Source organism: Hippocampus comes, unplaced genomic scaffold, assembly GCF_001891065.2.
Source record: "Hippocampus comes isolate QL1 unplaced genomic scaffold, H_comes_QL1_v1.1 scaffold7, whole genome shotgun sequence".
Taxonomy (NCBI): Eukaryota; Metazoa; Chordata; class Actinopteri; order Syngnathiformes; family Syngnathidae; genus Hippocampus; species Hippocampus comes.
The window spans coordinates 137586-165506 of record NW_017842060.1 but is presented as its reverse complement, the minus strand read 5'-3'; the positions used below and the strand labels follow the sequence as shown (position 1 = coordinate 165506).

The 27921-nt window shown below is 45.1% G+C and overlaps 2 protein-coding genes across 9 annotated transcripts in view; one reads left to right on the top strand and one right to left on the bottom strand.

Moving 5' to 3' along the window:
* Positions 1-175: 175 nt before the first annotated feature.
* vav1 (vav guanine nucleotide exchange factor 1) lies at positions 176-17318 on the bottom strand. Of its 8 annotated transcripts, XM_019862189.1 has the most exons (29): positions 17176-17318; positions 16020-16145; positions 14458-14563; positions 14255-14371; positions 12330-12446; positions 11756-11814; positions 11576-11641; positions 11377-11485; positions 10463-10552; positions 10322-10390; positions 8936-9136; positions 8754-8849; positions 7992-8060; positions 7280-7366; positions 7058-7143; positions 6816-6951; positions 6625-6734; positions 5315-5416; positions 5085-5221; positions 4649-4671; positions 4507-4543; positions 3434-3570; positions 3277-3360; positions 3020-3051; positions 2668-2778; positions 1986-2073; positions 1260-1386; positions 389-543; positions 176-310 (listed from the first exon to the last, which is right to left on the bottom strand). In XM_019862189.1, the coding sequence occupies exons 3-29, from the start codon at positions 14542-14544 to the stop codon at positions 257-259; spliced, it is 2586 nt and encodes an 861-aa protein (XP_019717748.1). In that variant the 5' UTR covers positions 14545-14563; positions 16020-16145; positions 17176-17318; the 3' UTR covers positions 176-256. The 8 variants fall into 8 exon arrangements, 6 of the variants coding, with proteins under 6 accessions (XP_019717748.1, XP_019717749.1, XP_019717750.1 ...); XM_019862190.1 differs by lacking the exon at positions 17176-17318 and having other exon boundaries at positions 389-540; positions 16020-16399; XM_019862191.1 differs by lacking the exon at positions 17176-17318 and having other exon boundaries at positions 3295-3360; positions 16020-16397.
* A 6795-nt stretch (positions 17319-24113) lies between these two features.
* The window catches only part of LOC109511257 (protein ELFN1-like), a 31201-nt gene continuing 27393 nt past the window's right edge, over positions 24114-27921 (top strand). The window contains exon 1 of the mRNA XM_019862178.1: positions 24114-24156. The gene's annotated coding sequence lies outside the window, so the exon portion shown is untranslated. The remainder of the gene's footprint in view (positions 24157-27921) is intronic.

Below are 27921 nucleotides of genomic sequence, written 5' to 3'. Positions count from 1 at the left end.
GTAAAAAAACTTGGCGGACCACAACATTGTGGAGCAACCGCATGTTTTCTCGTGCGCAATGTGTACAAATTACCTCAAATTAAAAGCATTGCTGAGGACATCCCGGATCTACCATTTTGACATTTTCGGACGACGCTCTGACCAAAATAAGAACAACATAAACCTCCCACAACACTTTCATGGTCATAAAAACAAATTTATTCACATGATGAGACGACGTGCATCAATTTGTCTGAGCAAAGTACCGGCCTGCAGGTCAGCTGTAGTCCGAGTATTCCTCGTCCACGTAGTTGGCAGGGAAGAGACCCACCTGGGCAACGACAATTGCGAGTGCTTGAAAGCCTGTTGACGTTTTTAATTTTTTTTTTTTTTTTTTGTTCTCGCTCACCTTCCCGTAGACTTCGCCTTTCCACCAGCCGCTTTGGCCTTTCCTGGACAGGATCCTGATGGTGTCGCCTTCACGCAGCGACAGCTCCGAGCGGTCGCGGGCCGAAAAGTTGTACCTGGCCCTCGCGATGCCGAAGGTACGCGCGCCGCCTCCTCCTGTGCGACGTTCACAGTGACCGCATTGAAATGAGGGGGGACCAAGGTGTGACAAGCCACATCGAATGTGATCCCAAATCGTGCCGAGGGCTCTCCATTTTGTAGGCCGTTTGATCTTTTTGGCAGTCTACGAAGATGCAACATTCAAGGAACACGCTTTTTGGCGCCTCAAATGTCTCCAGCAACATTTCTCCACATCCATCCATTTTGGAGCGAAATGTGATACTGAGAAAGTCCCAATTCAAATATTTATTGCCGACATCATTTGATGTTAGAACAGTTTGTAAAGTCCGTATACTTTTGCCCATCCTGTGTGCTCAACGACATTGCCTCTAATTATTTAATGAGAGTATAATCATGGTCCAAATGAAATCCATTTCTTGCTACTATAAAATAAATTCAAACTATTATCCTGTCCAAAAGGCTGCATGCAGCATGAGCGTTGTTAGCAAAATTAGCATTGTCCCGATACTTTTATCCGGCGACCTTATAAACGTAGTCAATTATTCATGAGAGCATAACGAGAACTGCAATAATTGATTTTGAAAATAATTGCGACTTAAATTTGATTTGTGGAAAATAATTCTACTTTCCAGATGTGTTCGTTCATGTATTTTTTTTGCTCAAAGTCCCTCAGCAGAGTTTTCCCAGTGTGTTGTAAATTTCTCCTTTCGTAATAATCTCATGATTTTGTTTTCTTGAACAGAAGCACAAACCTTTGGGCGCGTGGCGGGGCTTGTGGTCGTCGCCCTGCTCGGCTTGCTTGTACGGCGTGCGCAGCGTGCTGTCCACGTCCTTCACGCACTCCTTCAGCGAGTTCTGCTGGTAGAACTCAATCATGTCCTACAGCAATACGCAGAGGCAAGAGGTCATCGTAGCTACTCCTTGTGGTTTGCTGCGTGACTGGCCGCGCACAATCAGGTGTGACATTTCAACAAAAAAGGAGATGTTGAATGATCATTTTGTCAGATGTGACTGATTGATTGATACATGTGGTCATCATCATCATCATCATCCAGCACAATAAAGCCATCTCTGATTAAAATTTGCTGTTGACCAGCGTAAATGATCCTTGGAGTATTTGACCAATGCGGGGATGGGCAAGTATTGGTATCGGGTCCTCAAGGAGGATGCTGGTACCAGCCACAGATGCAGAAAAAAAAAAAAAAAAGATCAAGTCAGTCGTCCTCGCAAGTAATTGCGGCGGTTTGACACATTGGTGAATCACCACCATCAGCATGTTTCGGTTCCCGATTAGCTGTCATTTTATCGGTACTCCGTGAGTATCCACGAGTGAATACTTGTACCGGTATCAAGCTTAAAGAAACCGCTAACAAAGAACAAATGGCATCAAATATCCCTCAGCATATCTGCAACAGACACAAAGTACTGTTGTGAATTGTAAAACCAAACAAGCAGACAAAATATCTCGGGGCACTCACCACCAAACCCTTGAAGGCCTTCTTCTCGTTGATACGAAACAGGCCATCGCAGGAGGTGATTTTAATATGTTTGATGTCCAGGTTTAACCTGCCAAAGTAGAACCAATCTATACTTTCACTGACATGATTACAAAATTGTAATACACGAAGAGTAGGAAGAAGTATATAAGAATACAACCTAAAATAACCCTCCAGTAATAAAATACTATTGATCAGTTTCATGTGAAGGTGGTTTGCTCATGGTGAGTAATTTCTTGACTTTACAGTCATGTAACATGGGCTCATAATTGTGTGCGTGCTGGATGCGTGGTCTTAATGCTCCACTCGTCATTTTGTGTCTGGATTGTGACAGATCGCAGTCAATCAATCAATCAATCCAAGAGGAGCACCGACGGGTGTGTGTTTGTTCTGTTCTGTGTTGTGATCGGCTCAGGTTTGAATTTGCGTTGTCGCCATCTTGCGGCATCCATGGCTAACTACTAAAGTCCGGCAACCGGCCGAGGTCGGCGAGGAAGAATTCCTTTGACGCTCGACAAGAAGAAGACTTTGATGAAGAAGAACTGATTCAAACAAGGTCGGCACGATCACATTTGGATCACTCCATCACCCGGATGCTTCGCGAGGCCCTAAATGCAACTTTCATTCTGTCCGCAAAGACGCGAGCTGCGGTGGGGAATCTTACTTGATGCTGATTGCAAACTCGCCGCCGTCCTTCTGCCGGACCAGGTAGGTCCCGTCGGAGCGAGACACGAGCAGGTCCTTGGCGGCGGGCCGGTCCATGTTGCCCGCAAACCTGCAGGTAAGACGGGCGCAACCGCCACAGTTTTGTTTACACAAGAGGCAATGAGACGGGAAATTAGTTCAGTCGTATTTTCAACGATGTGAAAATCAACGTTTTTTTTTATTTGTATTCAAAAATCAAAACAAAATGAACCTTTTATGATGGGAAAACAAATGCGAGGTTTAAGAATCGAATATTTTCCTCAATGGAATCCAAATCAATAAGTCAAGACGTAACTTGCCGTCGCACTCACCAGCTGAAAGCAGACAGATCCGGGGTGGGCCTCTGTGGGAGAAGGTGAGATCACACCTCGTCATTCTCACTCACGTGCGTTGAAATGTTGGCTCATTTTTATGCTTGACAATCGATATGAAAAGTCTACACACCCACGCTCAAATGCCATTTCAAAAAAAATATCCACACAGACCAGAAATATTTCGATTTGAAACATTTGGGTATTTAAAAAAAAAACAACAAAAAACATGGCCGCGTCGTATGCAATTGTGTTACCGGGCAGTTTATACTGACACAGGAGAAGGGTATGACTCTGTGGCAGGGGAACCAGCCCGTCTGACCTCCAGTCAAGTTTCTGCCCTGCGGGAGGATGAACGGATGATTTCTTAATTTTATTGCTCGTATTATTCGGATGGCGACGCGGCGGACGTACCTCCCACCACGACAGCTCGGCATCCGCCCGCGTCAGCTCCACCACGTCGCCCTTGGAGAGGTGCAGCGGGCGGCCGAAGCTGGTGGGCGGCGGCGGCAGGCCGAAGTACTCCTGACACGCCTCCATCTTGGGAAACCCTGGGCAACGCACGTCAATGATGCAGGAGATGCTTTTTGCATAGAAGTGCGGTAATCCCCTCGCTTTTTCACTTTTCATCCTTTGCGGTCCCGCTATCTCGCGGAATTTTTTTTCTCTCGGTGTGATAACAGATGTTACTTTTTTTTTTCTCATGTTCATCCAATATTTTGGTGCTGGAAGAGTGACAACAAAACCCCCTCGAAATATTAACATTAAAAAAAAAAAAGAAAAAAAAGATTAAAATGCTTCACTGTACAATTATAAAAACGTCTTTGAAAACAACATACCGGACACATTGTAGACACAAAATCGAATGATCATAATAAACAGAAAATCATTCAAATTTAATACCAAATTGGATTTGATCTTTTGTGAGTTATTTCTTCAGATTATATTATTAATTAAAATAAATACATGAAAAAATACAATTTTGAGAGTAATTCTAACTAAAATCCTACTGCACACAAAGGAAAAATGTATCTGTAAAATAAACGTATCAAAAAAAGAAAGCTTTGAATTAAAAAAAAGGAACCTGAGCATTAAAATCAGACACAAGTTTGTCCTGTCATGATACAACAAAATGGAGTCTGATGGCAATTCGAAACCTATCATGATAAATTGTGATCAAAATGAAACGATTACAAATAAATCATAATTTATTGCAATAAATGCTTGATTTTCAATGTAATCTCAAGTAATTTATCCCAACATAATTGATGAATTTGAATGAATTTCACTTCTTTGACTCTCAATTCATTCAATAAGTCGTCATACAAATGTTTTAAAGAAAAGGAATGTGGCAAATCTTTTGCACAATGGCGGTCGTGGTGCATCAAAAATGTAAAATTGACTTTCCGAAATATTTTTCACGCTTAAAAAAAAAAAAAAAAAGTCAATACTTGAATGACTCCCACAGTGAAGTTTGCCGATCTTACCGATTCCGGCGTTCCCCGAGGACCTGTGTGTCCGATTCTGAGGGCAACAAAGAAGAAAAGGGGGGCGGGGGATATTTGAGCACAACTACCTGAGCTGGTAATGATGAGAAAATGAACATTGAGGTCATCGCATGAGACTCACTTTTCTCGCAGTACTTCCATGATCTGGAATTGGCAAACGTTAGAGTTCAGCATTAGGCGGTACTCATAAATGCATGAAAATAAGCATCGCGCCGCTTTTTTACGCTTTCTTTCTGGAAGCGACCCTCTGTTATTGACAGAAAAATGGAACTATTCCCTCAATTTGTGCTCAGGCCTAAGCCCTGTCTAAAATGAAACGTCTGCTTTGGCGCCACCTTGTGGAATATTGCGGCCAAGGAACCACACCGAGTTTTTTAAGATTTTCTATTTGTCACTCCCGAGTTTACTCTCAAGCTAAACACGAAGCAGAGAAAAATCCGCGTGGTGCGGCCAACTTGATCAATGCGCTAACTTTGCTGGCTGAAGGCATGAGAAGCAACGACATCGGAATCATTCCAATTATCTCGACGTGGTTGACGTGCCATCAATTACAGTACCGGTGGAAGAGCCGGGCAACACTTTAAGCGGAAGCGACCGACCTGAGTTGCGCCCGCAGGCCGGCAATCTGCCCAAGCACTCTTTGTGGGCGGCCGTTTTGCAGCGCGTGCAGCGGTAGCCCTGGAAGAAAATCCCTCTGAGCGGATGACAGAAGAGAACATGAGGGAAGAGGGAGAAAGTTTGGATTTGGGGCAGTGAGCGGGAGCCGGACGCGCGTTCGCCCCCGTACCTCAGCATCATGGAGCACGCCTTGCAACAAGCCGTCTCCTCAAAGTTGTGCATCTGGAAATCGTGGTTGTTAGCCGTGGCGTTCTCAGGACACATGTTGGACCTGCCCAGACGGTGAGCGACATGGAATTTGGGTGAAATTGCGCCGTGCCGTAAAAGGCGGAAAAGCCCTTTGGCCATTTTGGTTTCGAGCCACCATTTGAAGTTGACTTGGCCATTTTGTTGAAAGAGGGAACGTTCCAATTTCGTCAACATTTCTCTGAGGAGTAGATCCACAAACAAGTCTGCCATTTTGGTTCTCACCAACCATGTCAGGCTCGTTTTCAGGCCTCTTTCAAAGACGAAGCTTTGGTCCACCTGCTCTCCACCAGATTTGAAGCGCAAAAATCAGACGGGTGGAACATGCTAAATTTCGTTTTTTTTTTTTTTTTTTGTCCGCGCACCACAGGCGATTGCTCTAAGACTGCAAGGGAAGCCCAGCTTCCCCTAAAATGTCCAAAAATAAGTGATCAAATATATGTGTGTACGTACAATTGTGTGGACATGTCATTGACGAAATATGCGCTACAACGCGCTCAACTTTTGTTCCGAATCGGCTTCTTCTTACTTGTTACGACGCGACTCTCTTCTCATTCATTCCCGCAGCTTCGCTGTGCTTAAAACTGAGTGGACGCTGAGCGTCTACAGTGCGGACGCTGGGCATCGCGACAGTAGTCCAAACGCCTTGAAACGAGACCAGTCATTGGATAAATGCTGGTTTTGTCCCGCCCATCGGACGCTCGGCGTCTTTGGGAGTCTATGGACAGTGGCCGTTTATGGACGCTCAGCTTTTCTGCACGAGGATTGGATGATCTGTCTGAGGCGGAATCTCTTTTTGATTGACAGCAAAATGAGCCAATCACCGACCTTTCGGCGTCGGCATCCGTGGGAGCATGTTTCAATTCTCATTGTGTTCTGACTTGAACTGGAGACTTCTTCTAATCATCTGAGAGACACTCTCTTAACACTCAAATTAATCGTTCATTTCTGGTGGGTTTTGTTGGAGTTGCTTGTGTTCGCAGACTGACTTCTGTCGCCACAGTTTCGGTTGGTATAACGGGGTCAGAAATGATCATTTTCTTGAAAAGGAACGGAGAGTAGAATTCACGGATGAATAAACGGACACATTTGATGATGTAGGCCGAAATTGAGCTTCCCCTCCTTGACCGACCAGCATCCGCCACTGCCGTGCACGTGGGCGGCGGACAGCAGTGGGTTTCGAGGTCTCATCATAAAACACAAAACGCGCATGTGTTCACTTTTCAAACTCACTGAGCCATCTCAAACTGCTCCAGCCATTTCTTCTTCAGTTCTCGCGTCTTGAAGTACAAGTCGTAGCCGCACTTGCCGTACGAGTCCAGCAGGAGGAAGAGGTAGGACCACTGCGGACACAGCAGCCTCGGTTCGGGGTCTCATCTCTTTGCCGCCGCATCGCGATGGCATCGGCGACGAAAGAAGCGCACCTTCCGTTTGTCCTTCTCCCCCGCCGTCTCGTCTCGCACTTGGTAGTGCTGGAGCATGATGATCTCCTTGAGCTCAAAGGTCTCGCCGCTCTTCTTCTTGCACACAAACATGGCCTTGTCGAAGAGGAACGCGTATCTGCGGGGCGATGTCACACAAACTCTGATTGAATATATATTAAAAAAAAAAAAAAAAAAAAAGGGCGAGGGTGGGGGTGGCAAAGAGATGAAAAGAAAACACTCGCCTTTCCTGTTTGGATTTCTTCTCTGTGCTGCAGATTTTGAGCTCTCCGTCCATTTTGGGGCGGCCGAAGAGGGCCAAGGATTGTGACTGGGTACGTTTTGTTTTGTAAGCATGGTGGAATGTTGAGAAAATACACACACACACACACACACACACACACACAAAACTAATCTATAGTCTTCACAGACATCGACAAGGAGCTGGAGAACCCAGATGAGGTTACCATGTTCTCGATGGACAACTGGAAGGTGGTGATCTGCTTGAGGATCTCGTTGTCCCGCTTCACCTCATTGACACATTGCGCCAGGTCCTGGGCGGCCAAAAAGACGTCAACTCATACACATGCCGTGGATACACCCCCTGCTCCCTCATGAAAAAAACCCCCAAAAAACAAAACCTTGCAGAACATCTGAACTTTAGTTGGGGTGAAGCGGAGGCAAATGAAATGGTGCCAGGCGTGTGCTCATTCCCATTTTACATTCCGAATGAACGCATCTCCAGTTATAAGAGGGTGTGCATACTTGTGCAACTACACCATGTCAGCGGCTCATTTTTACTTGCCCGAGCCAATGATTTTTTTGTTTGTTTGTTTTTTTAAGATAAGATAACCTTTATTTGTCCCACACTGGGGACATTCGCAGTCTACAGCAGCAAAATCGAGGGGGGGGGGGTAGAAAAGAAAAAACAAAGTGTTGCAAGCACAAAATAAATGATTCAGAAAAAGACCTGTACACAGTATAGGATGCAATATAAATATAAGATATAGATATCAGCATATATTTCATAATTTTTTAAAATCGGGTTACAAAGGTTATGGGGTCAGATTTAATGGTGGTGAAAATATTTGATCTTGCTCTCCCTTTCTTATATCACAAAAATTTGAAGAGGGCTGTGTCGACTTCCAAAATCATGGACATCAAAACTCACAAACTCACCCGCATGGCGTCGAGAGCCGTGCGCAGGTTCTCCCTGTCCGACGGGTCGCTGGTGTATTTTGACAGCTCCTAGAGATGCCCGCAAAGCACAAAAAACACTCATGGGTGACCGGATGATTCAGATTGAGGGGAAAAAAAAAAAAAATTTCAACTCATTCAATGCCAAGGATGTTTTTTTCCCCTCTTTTTTTAAAAAATAATCCAGGCCTTGAATTTTTTTTTACCCCACATGGTAGGGTCAAGAAGGGTCTGTCTGCCCCTTTTGAAAGAGTTCCATTATTTGGCCTGCAACATGAAAAAATGATTGTGCCCAGCTATTGGCTGGCGACCAGTCGAATGTGCATCCCGCCGAGTGGCCGAAGACAGTCGTGATGAGATCCAGCACGCCCGCCGCAGCCTTTGTGAGGAGAAGCGGATCAGATGATGGATGGACGGATGAAAAATGCGAATCATCGGGATGGCGGCGTCATCGACCCCGCTGATTTGAGATTTTGCTTTTGCTTTCCTCGACCGGCTATCGTACGTCTCGCCGAGCTTTGCACGCCTACTGTGGATGACGCGATATTTGTCCAGTCTACCTTGCAGAATTGTTCACACCCCGTCAAATTACCGCGCTCTCCAAGTCGGCCCGCAGATTTTCCCCGAGGGTTCAAGTCAGGGCTCCGGCTCGGCCACTCAAGGACATACACGTTTGTTCGATTGGCAGTATCAGGACACCGCGGATGATGAAGGACCTGTTCTGTGTAAAACCTACAGTGCTACCTGTAAGAGGAGTGGGTATTTGAGGACTCTCTGCATGGGCACCATAAGCAGATCCCTGAGGGAGAATCTGCCACTGTTTGCTCTCTTGGAACACTCCTGAGAGAAAAGAATAAAACAAAACAAAAAAAAAAGAATCAGACCAAAGATTGACACGGGAGGCTTTTGCCTGGCGGATTGCGCACCTCCAGCTTCATCCTGACGTCCTCTCGGGCACTCGCCAGTTTGTCCAGATGCTTGGTGGCCGTTTCCACTTGACTGCAGTAGCGACCGTAGAGTAGGAGCCTGCCCTTGTAGTTGACAAACACCCGGTAAAGGTCCTTGGCGCCGTTCCCAACCGAACTCCGGATCTCGTCCAAAAGTTCTGCATGCACCCCGGCCAAATCCTGCACACAACAGATGATGTACGCGGTGCTGATCCACATTCCAAACTCTCGGGTTCACAGGTTTTTTTGGGGGAAATCACATTATAAGACAGAGACGTACAGTGAAACTCCTCTACAACGAAACCTACATGGGCGAAAATACCCCCTAGTGTGAAAAAATGTTCACGCATGAAAGCCATTCCCACTTTTCTGCTTCCCCTACGACGAAAAGTCCCCCTGTTCCGTTATGCAAGATCTTTTTTTCTGCTCTTGCCTCGCGACGAGATACACTACAATCAAAAGGAGCCTTCAGCAAAAGTCTAATCCGCCCTCAGCATGCCACAGCGACCTCTGCTGCTTCGTTCCGAAACGGCAACAGCAACCACCACGCTGGTTTACACACGCGCCACAGTCCTGGAAGTATTTGTTATTGTTAGTTTCAGACACAGAGCAAACGTTGCATTGCTAAAATGGCGACAGAACGGACCTTTGGATGTCAAGCAGCTAAAACAAGAAGAGCTCTGACGCTGGAAGAGACGGTAAAAGTGATCAAAATGAAAGACGGAGGAAGCAAAGTAAAAGAAATTATGCAAGAAATTGATGTCAGTGAAAGTAAATACTGATCGTAAATTTCGCAATTTCTTTCCCTTTTTTTCTTTTTACACTGGCGATATGAAGTGTCAAATAAGTGTAAGCTCATATTTATGCACGATTGGAATAAAAATAAAAAGTACACATACATGTTTTTTGTGTGTTTGTGTTTACGTCTGAGATCAAATTTGTTCCTGTGAAAAGTCCCCTGTTGTGAAAAATTTCTTGCTGCAAACATGATTTCGCTGGAGAGGTGTTTCACTGTATCTAAAAAAAAAAAAAAAAAAAAGCACAAGCGCTAATTAGCGTGTCCGGCCTAAACGTACCGTAAAATACAGGCACTCACCACCAATAATTTTTGGCGGGAGCCCATTTCTCAAGCCTCAACTCAACTCAAACGCATTTCTCGAGCACTTTAAAACAACCGCCGCTGTATACAAAGTGTCGTACGTGCGGCAACACCAAGCGATAAAGGAATATCAAAGATAGTAGAAAGTGCAAAACGGAAAAAGCAAAACAAAGGAGTACAACTTGCTGCTGTGTGTGACTAAAAAGCAAATGAAGAGAAGTCTTTGCACTTTGTTACTTTTCCACCACTGTCTGCGCCGCGCGTACCTGGACGTTGACAAAGATGCTCTCGAGGTCCTGGGCCGCGAGGAATTTTTCCAGAGGTTTCTTGAAGTGCTGACGGTGATGAAAATGAATGAGCGCCACAGCTTTTCGATGCGTGTGCGTGTACGTGGAGATGCATCGCACCAGTAAAATCGATCCCAGAGTATCCGAGTACTTTTCTTCCGTCAGTTTGATCTCTTGGAGGCAGCACTCCCGCTTGTCCACGCCGGACTTCTGCCCCGCACACAAAAATATGCCGTTAGCTGGGCGGCAGTGCGTTGCCATGTACGTTAAGACACTTGGAAAAAAGAAGGTAAAATGGCGGACGAGTCAGGTGGGTCGCTCAATGCCACCGGCGGAGGCGACCATTCGCGGGCCTCGCGACATTGCGGACACATCGGGTCTCCGAGATCTGGCGCAGACCTCACGCAGAGGTCTCCTCAGTGGCGGACAGAATTGGTTTCCGTGACGGCCCTTTTCCAGCGCGCTTGTGCGAGCGCGAGTTCCGGGCCAGCGCCCGGCTGAGCACCGGTTCTTTCTTTTTCCATCGCTGAAATTGGCTCTAGCTCAAGCGCTTGAAACCGGTGCTTATACTGGTCCCAATTATTTGTTGGCCCAAACTCTGGCACCAACTACGTCTGGGGGCGGGGTTAGCATGAAGATCGCAGATGGAGACGAATGACACCCAGCTCGCATGCGACCTTCGACTCGCAGCGAGCCTCGTGATCATCTACGATTAAGAAAGATTTGCTGATTACGTGTCCCTGACCGTTATATCCGAGTATCATCAATGCTATGCTAAGTTGACTAGCAGACGTTAACAGCGCATTATTATTCTTATTATTAAAGGCGCAGGCCCTATTGGGCCAACGTTGACGTAGGCGGTGACGTTTGGACGCTCTACGGTGATGTCATGACGTCGCTCCCACTTGGCTCTTTGCCCGTGGAAACCCAAACACATTCTTCCGAAGGACTTGTTCGGCACCGACAGTCGGCGTTGGCAAATGGCGTCGATCGGTAGGCGGGGCATGGAAAAAGCGGGAGACGAGGGGACTCACAATTTCGGGTTGTTCGACCGTCCTCATCAAGTCTTCGTAGATCTCATCCCCTTCGGCCTCCTCGTCGTCCACGCAGTCGTACAAATCGTCCGCTTCATCTATGGTGTCGCTGCACGACACCGTCCGTTCCAGATCACGCACATTTTACGACGACGGACACTTGACTTCTTTCACATCGTAACCGAAGGCTTTCGCTTACTCGATCTGGTCGGACAGGCCGTTGTAGATGTCTTCATCGGAAATGTCGACTCCCAAAGGGAAAGGTCTGTGGGGCAGCATTGGCGGGAACGTGATAAGAACGCGGCAGCATCTCTACTGCATGTGCACATTTACGACGGTTGGTATTAGTATTGTTGTTTTAATTTAAAGATCTACTCACTGGAATCCTTTTTGTGTCGCGATGGATGAGTGAGACAGGATGGACAAAGTGCTCAGCACCTGTGAGCACCAACGAACCACATTTGTCACCTCTTCAAACGGTTGAAAGGTGTTATTTCTGCTGTCAGAGTTGATTTTGAATGACTCAAGAAAAGGAATTAAAAAAAAAAAAAAATCCATGAGAGAATGAGTGTAGAAAACATGGGTGTCAAAAATAAGGCCCATGGGCCATATGTGACCAGCCACATTTTTTGCGGCCCGCCAAGGCAAATCCTGAAAAGTTTCTTCATAAAATACCAAAAATTGCAAATGGTCTTTGTGACTTTTGGCTGACTTTTAATAACATGGATTGCTTATATTTTTGTAAGCAACCATCCTTTTAAAATAAATTGAAAATGGAACAAACATACTTTTTATTTTTTACTGGCTTAGAATTTCAGAACTGTTCATTGACCAATTTGTGATGCGATGTGGCCCGTGACAAAAAAAATGAATGTGACACCCCTGTTTTAAAACAATACTACCGCCGGTGGCGCCACCTCTTGCTTGGATTTGGCGAGCGCTGGCCTACACACCTTGGCAAAGTCGCGCACGTCGAACAGGTCGAAGGCATCAAACAGCTCGCTCTTCTTCAGCTGGAACTTGCTTTGACACACGCCCAGGAAGGTCCGGATGTTCTTCAGGCACAGGAACTGGACAGAACCGCACAAGGTTACCAAGGCATTTGATCGTTACAAGCGTGGCATCAGTCAAGCTGAAAATTCATTTGGGGTTGACAGAGAAAGCCAATGAATGCTGGCTACCTTTGCTTTGGGGACAATGAAATGGCCGATACTAAAAATACCTCAAATCCGTTTTTTAATGGGTAGGAGTGGCCAGCTTGTCAGTGCTCGCCAATCGCTGGCGTAATCACGAACAGGTGGCAGTGTTGAGTCAGGTTGGATTTGAAATCAGGACGGCTTTTGAGTTGAAGGTAAAAATCTCGGCTTGTCACATTGATTATGGGGGGCGTGCCAACACCAATTAGAACAATTTCAAAATATATTGCTGAGAATATAGCCCAATTTTTCAGATAATTTTTAAAATCACTTTTCCATGTAAAAACCGCAATGCTTGGTTTGAACTCGTTTGACAGTTAACAGTCAAATGCGTGTTTGGAAAAAAAAAAAAAAAAAGTGCTGCGCACGAGAAATGAGATGCAGAAGAGGCTGCGAAAGAAGCAATGCGAATAATAGGAACCACCAAAATAACCGCAGATAGCGCTATGCACAATGCTACCCACGTGCTGAGGGTGGGCGGGGCATGACATATGACATTTTACATAATTTCCTGTGCGCGCGCACGTGTGTGTTCGTGTGTGTTCGTGCGTGTGTGTGTGTGTGTGTGTGTGTGTGTGTGTGTGTGTGTGTGTGTGTGTGTTAAGCTGAGTGGGAAGTGTCGCTTGAGAGGAGAGGAAATGCTGAGTCGCGACTGACACACATCGTGTTGGTGCTGGCAGGTCACTGCCCCACATAACAACACGAGGAGTAACTCGCGGCGTCTGGACGTGCCGCCGTTGTTGCGTAAGACCATGAATGTGCGTGCGTGCGTGCGTGCGTGCGTGCGTGTGTGTGTGTGTCAACGTGTGCATTCCCGTGTGTCATCGTCTGTGATGACCCCGAAGTGTCCAAACTCCGATTGGCCCCACAGGGGATTACCCAAAGCTCCATGTTTGTTGGACACACTCACACATGCAATGAGAAAAAAAAAAATAAGGAAATGAGAAATAACAACGAATGCGTGAAAGAAACAAAAATGTTGTAAAATAATAAAAACGTCAGAACGATGCCAATAATTAAAAAAAAAAAAAAAAAAAAAGGTCATCATTGAGCATGTCACAAACAAAATAATGAAATGAAATTTGTTAAAAGTTCCAAACATTTTGTCAGGTCATAAAGAAAGCACAAACGTTATTATTAAAAATATAAAAATCCATTTAAAAATTTGTTTGAAAAAAATAACAATAATAAGCCATTAAATATGATTTAAATGTCAGTGAAAATTAAAAAAATTCTTTTCAGTCAATTGTGTACAGCTGCGATAAACAATTGCTATTAAATAATTCCAAATTGGATTAAAAAAGAAAAAAAATCTATTCAATTTCTGAAACGATCGCGCTGTAAAAATATATATTTTAGAAAGAAGTTCTCATAAAATTGGCTCAACATAATCATGGCATGTCTGGAATATGTCCGACAAACCTTCTGCGAGAAAGCCCAAAGATGAACATCTGAACTTTATCGGGGATTCATCAGCGGCACCTGAAATGGTGCCCGGTGTGCGCCGACTCCCATTTCACCCGCGTCCTTCTCAAAAAGATTTTTTTTTTCTGTTTCAAATGTTTCCGACAGCCTCGGCGACACACGAAAGGTGGAAAAAGTATCAAAATGATTTTTCTTCATTTGAATTGGGGCATGTTGACTTTTCATTTCCACCTTTTGAGTGCCCGTCCGTGCCTTACCTGGGACATCTGCGGGCGCAGGTTGATCTCTCTCAGGTTGATGGCCAGAGGCAGCAGGTTATTGAGAAGCTGGCACAGGAGCACGCCGTCTCTGAGCGCCTGAGCTAGGTCGCACACCTGACATACGCACAAACACACACAGTTGTATTGAACAAGCTAAAAGCAAAGCTAACGGAGTTGCGCGTGTGAGTGTGCGGCCTCACCTGCGCGCTCTCCCAGGTGACGCGGTGCGTCTCCGGCAAGACGCGGCACTCGATCAGCCATTTTGCACACTGCCGCCACAACTCCATGTTGTGGTTCGCTGATATCCTGACAACAAGCACGCGCTCTCAAGCGATCAATCGATACATCCAGCTTTGGGTCATTTTTGACATGTAGACAGTGGCACGGCTGGCTCATATGGCACCCCCCAATCCCGCCCTCCACCACATCCTCTTACTTCCCGTCAACGTTGCGAATCGCAGCGTGGGCTGCCACAACCACCATCCCCCTGCCCCTCTTTTGACACGAGCTGTGAACTGTCCTTGACCAGGGTTATAATGCTTTCAGTTTGTTTTTATTTCGTTTTGACTTTCTACGGTAGTTTAAAGCAATTCGATTTTAGAGCAAGTGGGTTAGTTTTTATTTGCCGATCTTTTTGTGTGTGTGTGTGTGTGTGTGTGTGTGTGTGTGTCACAAGAAAGAGAAAACATGACAGAGATGATTTCAGTTTTGAAGTAGAAGCAATGACATCATGAATGCACAGACACAAACATTCACACACACACACACACACATATATATATATATATATATATATATATATATGCATGCATACACACACACTACTTAATTCTACTACTACTACTTCATAGTACTAAATACAGTGAAAATAGTTTGTCATGGTTGTTCAAAGTACAATTAAATCGGTGATTCATTGTAAATGTATTATTTTGCCACCAAAAGGGCATTTCCATTGTTTCCTATTAGTATTTTATAGACAAAAAGGACCGTTCTGATGTTTGAGGCGTTACTCAAGCAAAAATGATGAACATCTAGGTCACAGTGGCAGAAACAATGTATCTTTTCACAAAAGTGTTTTGGGGTCCAAAAATATAAGTGATGTGGGGCAAAACAACCCATGTTTTACTGCTCATTACTAAAATCAGAATAAGGTAGAAAAAAAAAAAACTTGGTTGCGTGATGAAAGAAGAGAGTCGAATTTTCCATTTGGCAGTTTCTCAGTTTACAAAAACTGTTGACTGTTTATCTCTGAGCCCTAAATTGCCCAGCCCGCAAAAGGTTCTGTATTTTGAAAATGGCTGCCATGGACGGAGTTCATAGAGGCAATCAGAAAAATCACTTCCTTCTTCTTCGGTCAGTCTAGATGGCCTGTGGCGCCACACAGGCCAGTTTTGGTACTGCGACAAACGGGTTATGTGTGCTGCGTTAGTCACTGAAAAGTGAATGAAACACTCAAAGAACCGTATTCACAAGCGCGCACTTTTTTACAAATGTATGGACCGCTTGTAGTGAGCTGAAAAATCGGTTCAAGATGTTGAAACTTTCTTTGAGCGCACCCTGCTTCACGGGTGGACAATTCCCGACGCAGAGAGCAGACGCACACCCCAAATGTGGTAGAAGGAAGCCGTTATCGCGAGAGACTTCAACTTTCACTTCCTGTACTTGGTCCCAATACTTTTGCCTGGAAGGCCGTTTTCACTGTGACGAAAACGGGGCCAAAACGGCGAACGAAATCCCAAGGGCAAGGAGTCATCGAGCTCACCTTCAGACGGCTCCTCGGCGTGGACGGTCGTCTCTCGTCTGTGACTTCATTGTCACATTCTGTCGTTCCGCCTCTGTTCCGCAGTGGGTGTTCTTCAAGCGCCGTCGTCGCAACACTTCCTTTTTCCTGACACACGCAGTCACGTTCATGCAAAAAAAAAAAAAAAAAAAAAGCGGGGCTATTGCAACGACAACTTGAGCAGCAGAGTTAGGTTAGTCAGAATGAGCCAGATGTGCAGTTTATCACCTCAACTTTCCGTGATGATGGAAGAATCATGTAATCAAGAAAGGAAGTGAAAGTATCTGGAAATGAAAATAGCATACGAGGCCGTTTTATCGTCGAGATGTTCTTGTTTCGTCCGACAGAGGTCAATGTGGCTCTGGACCCCCCGCCAAGATAAAAGAACGGTCGGATTCTGTCAAGACAGAATTTTTGGGGGGTGAATTTAAGACATCATACAAAGAAAAAAAGTAAAGTTTGTCATGATAAAATGTTAAATGCTTTCAAATGGATGGATGAAATAATTTGCAAATAAAGATTCCCCCCTCCGTCCCCAAATGAAAAGTTGGATTTCTTTGAGATAAAAAGTCAAACTTTTTGGTGGAAAACAGAACGCTGGACCAGAAGAAAAATATATGATTTTAGGATAAAATGTCTGTTTTTTCCAGAATTGTCTTTTTTTCCCCTCCAAGAAGAAAAAAGTCATGTTTTGGGGGTGTAAATAATTGCAATATTATGACAATAAATTCAGCCCTCAGGTTAAAAGTCTTATGAGAATATTCAAAATTTTCCCCAAGATTTTGTCAAGACACAACGCCGTATTTTTTGTCAAGATAAAAAGGCAACCTTTTACTGAAGCATTGTCACAGTAAATTTCTTTGGAGAAAAAAAGTTGCGTGAACGTAGGTCAACAGTGATTGTTTCTCGATTTTAATCCTTCATCGATCAGTTGCGAAAAACATCGTTTTTTGTTTTTTTCTCGCGAAAAATTGTTTTGACAATGCTATTTTGGTGGGGGGAAAATCCAAAAATTGTAATCCCGCGCGAATGAAGTCGCATTTTATGAGAGCAAGATCAATACTGCCACCTGGTGGCGAGAATGAGGACATGTTGCTGCCAGAGGACAAAATGCCCGCCGCTGAGCGTCGTTTGTCACCTGAGCAGACGACTTCTTCCTTGTTGGTGGAGGATGAGGATGAGGACGAGTGTTATGTCCAATGAAACGCTTGGAAACTGACTCGGTGCTCACTGCCGTTTATTGTCAGTAGCCATCTTTTTAGAACAACCCTTTTTGGCAACCGCACACTTTACGGCCGTGACGTCACGCCGTCGTAACATGACCCTGTGGCTGTGGTTTCACGCCACAACGAGCGCGCGCCACCGTGACAACGGAGGGAGGAGCGGATGCTCCATCACACCGAAATGTCTTCTTACATACAGCATGTGTAATTATATTCTATGTTGTGAAAGCCCAGAATAATGTTCAATTTGTGAAAGTAACAAATGAGTGAAGGAGTCGATATTGTAGTCTTTACAGTCAAACGCTTTTACAATTTGTGTGTGAAGTAACTCTTCAATGTTTCATGCACATTTTAAAAACAAACATATACAGCCATACGAACGCCACATAATCAAAACATGCTTCACCACACACACAGGTGTGTGTGTCTATCTCTCTTTCTCTCTATCTATCTATCTATCTATCTATCTATCTATCTATCTATCTATCTATCTATCTATCTATCTATCTATCTCTGTACACATACTGTATACATACAGTATGTCCCTTGAAACGTACACAAACCGGAGGAGACGATCGGATACAAACATGAATTAGGAATTGGGCACTTGGCCCTGCTGTTTAAAATCAAGGCTGTAGTGTGTGTCATTTTTATGAAACATGTCATACTGTGTCTTGTCCCAGGAAACCGAGACAGCGAAAGTATTCATAAAAATGATGAGATTTATTAAGAAAAGAAAAGGAAAAAAAACATGGAGGGACAACCCCACCCCGCCCCCCGCATCTTGTGCTCTCATGTTATCTTGTTGGGAGGTGGTGAAGGTCAGCGCGAGCAGCTACACAGAGTACAGACGAGTGCAAATTTGCTCATCCGCAAAATAACTGTTCAGCATTCAATAGTAAAAACAGTTACTTGCATTTTGCGCTGTTCAATGTCAAATTGCCATTACAATTGATTGACAGACAGGTTGGGGTGAACTCTCATGCACCCTCAAGATCCTGAAGAGCGGTTTGACGACCAGTACGAAAACCATGTTGGTCCTCCTGAATATAAGATTGGACTTGCGGACGGAGCCTCCTCTCCATTCGCCCCAAATAGAGTTTACCAGGGAGGCCGAAGAGTTTGATCCCTGTGTAATTGGAGCAGAGCCTCCTGTCCGCCCCAATCCCTGGTTGTGATGTCGCATGTGATCTCACAAAACCAAAGAACAGCAGAATGTCCTGGATATGCGCCAACGTTTCCTGGCTGGCGGGAGTGTTGTGAATTTCATTGCTTTGTTCTGGTGGTATTATCAGCCAATTTCATGTTCCTCTGCTTGCCGGTCATCCTCTAGGTGCCCGGGAGTAAGCCAGTGACGCCGCTACGCAGCGCCACCATGACTGAACAAATTCCATCCTTTTATTACCGACTGTTAGTTCTGAGCAGTGTTTTGTACTGTCCGTCCTCATATGTATGAGGCCACGTTGTGCATTTGTGTCAAAATAATAGCGGTTCCGCCTGGTCTTTTTAACAAGGCGGTCCATTAAGAGGGTTCGAAACCGCTCTCGAGAGCTTAACATGTACATAAATCTGTGTCACGTGTGTGTGTGTGTGTGTGTGTGTGTGTGTGTGTGTGTGTGTGTGTGTGTGTGTGTGTGTGTGTGCTGCCGGTGTCTTTCGGGAAGGGTTAGAGTGGCCGTGAGTTATGGCAGCCATTAGCGTTTGGTGCAAATTGTGTCACGCTCAAACAACATTCTCATCCTTCATGTAATAAAGTGTTGCTACGTGGCCGATCAGTACGTTTAGGGTTCTTTTCGACCAACTGCATCATTCAGTCAAATGCCTAATATAGAAAAATGTACATTAAAACATTTTTTTTCTCCGATTCACACTGTATTTAATAGTTTTTCATGATGTTGCTTTTCGTTGACTGAAGCATGTGCCCTTAATTAACAACATGCTCACAAAAAAACAACTAGGCCAACTATGTCAACAGCTAGCTATACGAACAATGAACTGTTGACATATAACTTAGCCATCAGCTAGCTACACACTCTCCCAGTTAATCACGCTGATACTCAACTTAGCTGTCTGTGTTGTTAGCTGGTAGCAAACTCTAGTAATAGCTAACCATGCTAACATTGAACTATGCTAATACTGTTTATCGTGCTGTCAATAAAAGTCATTAACGCACATGACCGAGATAACGGTGGACTATAAAACCCAAGCAAACTATGTTAGCGGTTAGGTATGCTAAACAATGAATTGTATTCACAAAAATAACTATGCTACCGGTAACTACAGTCCCGGCTTTCCGCTCTGAAAATTAGCCATGATAACTCTGCTAATCACACCACCAGCTTATTATACTGCAACAATACACACACACACACACACACACACACACACACACACACACACACACACACACACACACACACACACACACTGTGTTACGTTATGAAGCTAGGTTAACGCAACTAACCATACCGAGAATGAACTCCGATAGAAGCTAAAGAGCTACGTTGACACAGATTCCAATGCGAAAAGCTAGCAATGCTGAAAGCTAATTTGCATTGTTGAGAAAAGCCCGAATGATGAAAAGCAACATCCATTTTTCACGCTGGAATTCTTTCTGGGTTAAACTCCCCAGTAGATTTTCCTCTAATTGATTCTTTTTAAATAAAATATCATCTTCACACTTTTTTGCTCGGCGTAATGCATTAAGATGGACTCCCTCAAGGGCCAAGAGGAGCTCCCCAAGTACAAATTGAAACCAAAACGCTTTATACTGTTCTCATCCTTATGTGTACTATCATTACTTAGATTTTTTTTTTTTTTTTAACCTTAATTTTGTTATTTTTCCTGTGAGTCTCACGAAACGTTTTCCGCTGAAGAATACTCTGGCAGATGTTAATGACTGCACACGTTTCAATTCAATGATATACTGTACTGCACATATGATATGATGAGAGCCTCTCTCCCTTGTCATGAGACCTCTCCGCATTAATTGTGAGCGTGATCCTGTTGTTGATGATGATGTAGAGGCATCTAAAAGAATCAATGAACTTGCATGTGCTCATTATGCACTCTGTCTCGATTAATGTGGTGGTGGTGGTGGGTATTTAATCCTGTAATCTGGCTGTTATACATTTCCGCAAAACCTTCAGGGAAGCCGCTGGAATAATCTTTGGGCGTGAATGTACAAAGAGTTCAATCGTGTGTATGTGTATTTATGGCTGTGTGTGCTGTATAAGTCATGTATTTATCTTAGAGAAGGGTGGAAAAAAAATCAACAGCAATGAAGCTAAGGATTTACCAAATTGTCTCGGTATATTCATCCTCTGCGGTGTTTGAAAATTCAGGCCCCTAAAGCAGATTCAGTGAGCTACATGAAATTTGGTAGACACGTCTATCATGTTCAGATCCACAAAAGTCTCCAGGCCATGCCTGAAAAAAACCCGAGGAAGTTGTCATATTTGGATCGAAGCAACCATTTTCTTATTTAAGGCCCTTTTTTTGGTCATTTTTAATTCGTCTACAAGGTCACAAAAACATTGAGCCCCCCAAATCTGTTTTACTTGGCAAAATGAAATTTGGTTGATGCACCCATCATGACGTGACCCACAAAAAAGTCTGACGAAGCCTTGCCTGTGGCGGCCATTTTCAGCTAAATTTGATTTCCACTCAGGTCACTCTACAAAGTTCACCCAAATTCAACGTGGCCCTCATCCCACAAACTATGTATTCAGTCATTAACATATGCCAGAGTGAAAACTTTATTTATGACTAACCCCCCCCCCCCCCGCTCCAAAGTCTCAAAAAGCCATGTTTGAGAAAAACTCCGGAAGCAAGCCTTTTCGGCCCCATCCATCCATGTGCTGATCCGATATATCCTCACGAGAGTGTGCAGGTGATTGGAATGTGGGAGGAAAGCAGAGTACCTGGAGAAAAGCCACGCAGGCACGGACGGGGAGAACATGGAAACTCCCCTCCGTAGGAAGGCCGGACTCGAACTCTGCACCTCTGCACTGTGAGGCGGGCGTGCTAAGCGGTCGCCCATTTTGGGCCCGCCAGGATCATGGCGTTTGACGCCTCGCCATAAACCACAAAAACTATCCAGTCAGCTTCGCGAGGTGCCGATGAAGCCTCTTTGAAATTGTTCCTTGGAGTCTTTGTTGACGGTATCAGCAGGTAGAGTGTTTGCCTTTGAGCTGGTGCGCATCACTTTGAAGTGTGTGTGTGTGTGTGTGTGTGTGTGTGTGTGTGTGTGTGTGTGTGTGTGTGTGTGCGCGCGCGCGCGCAGCGGTCTTCTTGTCATTGACCTAAAAACAGCGTGAGAGCCTGCCAGCCAGCCAGCGTGGCTTAAATCCTTTTTTCTTCTCCCTTTACCCGTCAGCCCCTTCTCTCCCGTTCTTCTCTCACTGTTCAACATCACATGGACTCGCAAATTCCCGGCAGCACAGATGAGAGCAGGATATTCACAAAGACTTCCCATTGTTGCACCTATTTTTTTTTTCCTTCTTCCCCATGCAAGGTGCCTGTGGGACGTCATTAGTGCAAATGGCACGTGGAGACGTACGAGCGGGCCAACGTTCACGCGGACGCCGCTTAGCGCACGTGTCCGTGCGAAGAATGCCGAAGGATTGTTTCATCACCTAATCTCGCTTTGGGAGAGGGCGGCAAGAGTTAAGGCTCGTTACGATGGCTGCTTTCATGCATTCTTCAGTCGCCGGCTTTTTTGCGACGGCTATCAAAAGACGCATGTTCGTGCGTCTGTACAAAAGCCACATTGTGTGTCGCAAAAAAAAAAAAAGCAAATCAAGCATCATCACTTCAATATCGCTGACAAAAAAAAAGTGAATTATTTTTTGTGTTTCAATTTAACATTGTAAAATTTGGGGTGAAAATTTGGTGGCAATATGAACAAATCTCTAGGACAAGTTTCCACCTGCAAATGTCAAAAGTGATCTTAGAATGACTGCAAGCAAGATGGCAGACTATCTACATGTTTTCTATCATAGGTTCCTGAACTTTTTAAAAAAAAATTTATAAAGGGTCTACTCAGGCAAGCCTACTAAATTTCATGTGCTTGTGTGACACCAGCTGAAGAAATTTTTATTTTTTTTCTGGCAAGTCGTAAAACTTTGCTGCCATGCTCCATACACACACAAAAATGATATTTTTCACGATTTCGCGTTTTCTTCTACGTAATTGAGTGTCATCCATCTTCCCAGTCTACGAAGTTCACCAAGTTTGGTAGCAATCGAAATGGCTAAAGTGAGCCTAAAATGGCCTACTTCCCGTGTCTTTTTGGGCCGGGCTGCCGCAGACTTTTTGGTGGGTCTCCTCATGATTGACGCGTGTACTAGATGTCATGTTGCTCAATGCAACAGCTATCATTCCTCGTGTATATTTTCAGCCACATGTTCTTGAGATGTGCTATCTCAGGCTACCATTGCTCTTGTTGTTCTCAGCCACTAGGGGGCAGCACGTAATATTCCCATCTGGAAGAAAATAAGTGGTTGCCCCATATGGATGTGGTTAGCTGACGAGATCATTGACTTTAGGCATAATGATGTCACAACGCGTTTGGTGACACGTAGCGAGGCAGGCACGCAAACGCAGTAGGCGGGTGTGAGGCGACAAGGTCATTGTCATAACTGAGCAGGTGCTGCTCAAAGGTGGGGTTTTTTTTGTGGGGGGGGGTGCGACAGTCTGGTGGCCGCGTGTGAGTGCAGATGAGGCGTCAAGGGCGACAAACAAAACAAAGCAGGAAATGGGTCAACAACAGCGACAGATGGGCGACAAATGGTTCATTTGGGCCACGTGCGCGACGGCCATTGTGAAGGCTTCGGACCTGGGAAACGGTCTCCGCACACTCGCACGTTCATGTTAGGAGCCAAGGTCGGGTTCTCAAAGTAGCCTTGTTGCGATTTCAAATGACTGCTTTGGGACCGGGTTAGTGGTTCAAAGTGAGGGGGTGGGTCTTCGAAATAGAAATTCAGGGTTGCTTTTTCAAATTCGGGTGTTAATTAAACGGGACTTTTGGCTCTTCGTGGGCATTGACAGACCCCAACTCCCCACCAATGACGGCGCTTCACCGTTCAGTCATGAAGCCACTTGTTTATGTTGATTGGATAGATTGGTCCATCTTCTGATTGGATCAGTGATCGGTTGTTCATTTGTTTGTTTTTTTTGTTTTGTTTTGTTTTTTTTTTTAATCCTGGACTCAACTTTTACTTTTGATGTTGTCTTTAATGTTTTTGTATCAAATAAAAATACAAATAAGTTTACTACTGTATTCTTGTTTTTTTTAAATACTGAATTGAATACAACTTTATTGTCAAATGTGCTGTACATACGTACAGCACAGACAGCATTTTAAAAATGTTTTCTTACTTTCTTTTTTTAAATATAAGAAAATCTAATGATGGAAATCCCAATCACAGGGAGGGGAGTAATACATGCTGACTCAGGGTTTTTTTTTTCCTTCTATCTAAAAATGAATGCACCTCATTTGTCCTCTGCAGCCCCTGAACAGAGCAGCTGGATGAGGAGAAAAAGAAGAAGAGGAGGAGGAGGGTGAGGAGGAGGAGGAGGAGAATTCCGACGAATTAATCACCGTCTGTTCCAGCGAACCAGCGAGCGAGGGGGGGAGCCCGATGCAGTATAATCGCCACAAACTGAGAAGAGAACGGGGAGAGAGGAAGATCAGGCAGTGCATCGCATCGCGCTACCCCAAAAAGACAAAAAAAAAAAAAAAAAAGCTAGCCTTACCCCGAACACGCTGCAACCGTGCCGGAGGAAGGTGCACTCAGAGAAACGCCCGGCGACTGGATGACCACCAGAGGAGGGCTGGGGGAAAAAAAAAACGTGGCGTTTTGAGCTGCCCTCAACGGATTGGAGGCGAGCAGGTAGGAGCCCGCTCGTGGAACGCTTGTGCGCAGGAAACTTTGACATTCCAGCACAAACGTGTCCTTGTGTGTGTGCGCGTGCGTGCTGACGCATGAGGGTCAGTCTGCCGCTTGATTCGGCACACGTGATACAAGCTGTTCCCTCATATTTGGACCCTCTGTCGTTGCCAAACAGACCGCATATTCGGTACAGCTCCGCGTGTCATCCTAAATGGCGTTTGACGTCAGCCTCGCGATGGGTACGGGAGTACCTGATGAAGTGACCCGCGGTGTCATGCCGGTGTCGCGTCGTGTTCGCCGTTCAGGACCTTGGACGGCGACTTTGCTGCGTTTTTCCGTTTCGCTTTTTGCAAGGTCGGGTTGCAGGTCGCAGGCCGCGATGGCAAAATTCCTGTCGGCATCTCAGCAAAAGCACGTTCCTTAAAAGGAAACTCGAAAAAAACCAAAATCTTGAGCATGAATATCCTTCGTGGCCCCACTCGTCGAAATACTAAATATTACTCTTGCCTTTGGGGGACAAGAAAGGATAAGTTTGCATCCGTCTCATGGGGCCGGCTGGCCACTTTGTCCTGTACCGTTGACTGAAATGGCCGTCAAACTGCCCTCGTGCCCACGTTGCAAACATCACAAATGACCTCTTTTCTGGGTTTGGTCATGTGACGTCACGTCAATTTCAGTCAACAGCAGTTACCCTTGTTTTTGTCTGTGGCTAAAATTGAGCTAGCTCCTTTACATGTTCATCCACGTGGACTCAAATTCACCACACAAGTCACAAGCGATCCAAATCCAAGTCCTTTGCGAGACAGAAGCTGCTTGATACACTGGACAAAGGACACGATGGATGCGAGTCCAAGTTGAGCAAAGATGTTGACTGCTGCGTTAGCCTCTCATGCTAATTGGGCTGCCATTTTCCTCAATATCTCGCTTCCGTTCCCTTGGTTGAGCTCTCGGTTGGTGTCGAGCAGCTCTACGTGAGCCGAAAGCGAGAGACGTGTCAGCGCTACTTGAGGAAAAATTTGGACCCGCACGTTGACTTCTTGGGTTCATGTCGCCCGATGCGTACCGGTCGAATTAATGCCACGTGTTATTGGCTCAGAAAAGGAGGTGATTACTGTATTGTTATAAAAGTTAGCACAAGATGCTAACGTGGCTATCGTCTTCGCTTGTCTGTGCACCGAACGTTTTGTCTGAAGCTAAGAATGATTTAGCAGAGTGGAAACGTCGCTGAGGAGTACAAGTCATGTCTTTTTGTTGCGCCGCAACCCCCCAAACGCACACTTTCTCTGTCTTGGTCTTGACTGCATACGGACCCGTTAGCGAGTCATCCCTCCGCAGGAACCAACGGGTAGCCCCGAGGCTTTCTCCTCATCCTGGTTATCTCGCTATAGCTAACTATCCGCCTATCTAGCTAGCTATCTTGCTGTCTCTCTAGCTAGCTAGCTTGCTAACGATGCAACTATCCAACCACCCATGTGAGTGATTGACCCGCCTTGATTAATTCAAGGCCCACATTGGCCATTTGAAAAAGATCACGGCACACCACCGAACAAAATTGTGACATTTGACAAGTGCATATGCCTGTCAACGATGTCCTTCCTGCCATTTAATCGATGATCATTTCATTGTTCCGCCTGCCTCCCTAAGTCGCTGGCATAGATGGATGAAGAAAGAGATGTTGTCGATCATAAACAAATTTGTTTTGGGGCGGACGAAGTGAAACTGGATCATTTCCTTGATTAGCTGTTCGACGATTGCGCCCCGGCAGTGGCACACTGGTTGAGAATCATGATCTCTCGATTCGTTTATCTGTGGATTTTCACCAATTTTGGGGGGCCTGGCCCGGTCCCTGTAACCCAGCGAAGAGCGCTGGTCCGCTGTAGACAAAATTGATCTCGGAGCGAGAATTTTTCATTTGTCCCCGGTAACATATTTGTCATCCATAAGTAGTAGAAAGTATCCACGGTGTACGATTTGAATAGTATGGTACTTGATTACGTTACTAACTCCAGTTGCTGAATAAAATGCGCCGTGCGGCTAAAAAGCAAACGGCTGTGTTCACGGCAAGACAACGGCAGTTTTGTTCCCAAAATGGCTAGCTTAATGCTAACTCTTCTAAATCTTCCGGCAGCATTTTGTGCCGTGAGCGAAATGCAAACACAATTCAGAAAAGCAACCCCCACCCCCCGCCCCCCAAATGGATGCGGGGGACAGAGAAGACGACGATCTTGGTGAGTGTGTGGATTAATAATGCAAGGCGTTCTGTGCGCGAGAAGCTAGTTAGCATTTCAGGAAGATTGCGCCTGTTCCACCGGCGACACACTAATGAGGAAGTCGTCGTTACGTGTTGCGACTCTCCCGAACACGGCAAGTCATCGCTGAGCCAGGGCTCGCAAGCGACGTCCTGCCGTTGGTTGCTGTGGCAACAGCATCCTGGCTTCTTCATAGCCTCGCTTTCCTGTTGGGCTTGTTGTATTTTAACTGGAAGTATGAAATAGTGTTTTTTTAAATATATATATATATATTGTATACAGTTTTTAATGAGCAAATATTTTCTGTTACATATTTTGGATTTTTTTTTAACATTGTTATAAAACTTTTTTTCATGTCTATGTATGTATTATACCTGTACTCTGGGGGGGAAAAAAAAAAGTTTGGTGAGCTCAAAATTCCAAATGAACAAATTTTGGTACAATTTTAAGTTGGGCAATTGAACCAATTTTTGTGAAAATTGTCTTTCCTGCATTTTCCGCAAAGAAAGAAGAGCTTCCTGAAGTCATTGTCCCCCAACCTCATATTGTTTGTTTCAGAGTTGACATAAATAACAGTCATTTATATTTTAAAATCATCCCAACTTAAATTTACCCCCCCTCACCCCCCCCCACACACACAAAATACAAGTTGTTCTTTTTACAGTGTGTTTTATTTGTAACCTTCTTTAGTGTTCCTTTTAGTTAATATATTCTGTTATTTCTTTTGTATTATTTTGAAAATACTTTATTTTTGCCATTGAGAGTTGGCAGAGCATGGCAGCAGAAACTGATGGCTCACGACGAGACACAATGCTAATAACGACCCTCCACAAGCTGAAGATAAAATTGCAGTTGGCCCCCCGACCCCCCCCCCAAAAAAATTAAATAAATCCAATACCGTTGTTCACATGAAAGTTGGTAGTCTCATGAAGGCATAATAGAAAAGATCCAGGCAAAAGTGAAGACTTTGAACCCCTACTTTGAATTTCTCACCTTTTACTGTACGTGACATCGGAGTACCTAAGAGTGTAGTGCTTTGTCACCGCGATGGCAGCGGCGGTTCCAGACGCCAAGCGCATCGCCGGCAGCGCGTCCTTGAGTGCTCGCCGTGACGCACGAAGCCACGCGCGGCCCCTCCCGCCCGACTCCGCCCGGCCCGAGCGATCTGGCCCCGACTGTGAGGGACATCTCTGTGCTTTAATGCAATTTGTCGGGGGGGACGTGGGGTGGGGGGGAAGGAGCCAGAGAAGGACGACTGATGTATTGCTTGTATGTAAGAGCGAGGCTGCGGGGCTAATCTCATTTGGGCTTGCTGTGATGAGATTCTGGCCTGTTTTCTCTCCAAGATGATGCGACTCTGCTCCCGACATGGCATCGCATCGTCTCTTTTTCTCTCTGCGTGTGCGCACGCGCGCGCGGCATTGTGATGTCATCTGCAAGTGTTGCGTTGTTCCCGCCCAGAAACGTCTTCCTTGTTTTTCCTGTCTAAGGATGGCTCAGCAAGTCAACAACAACA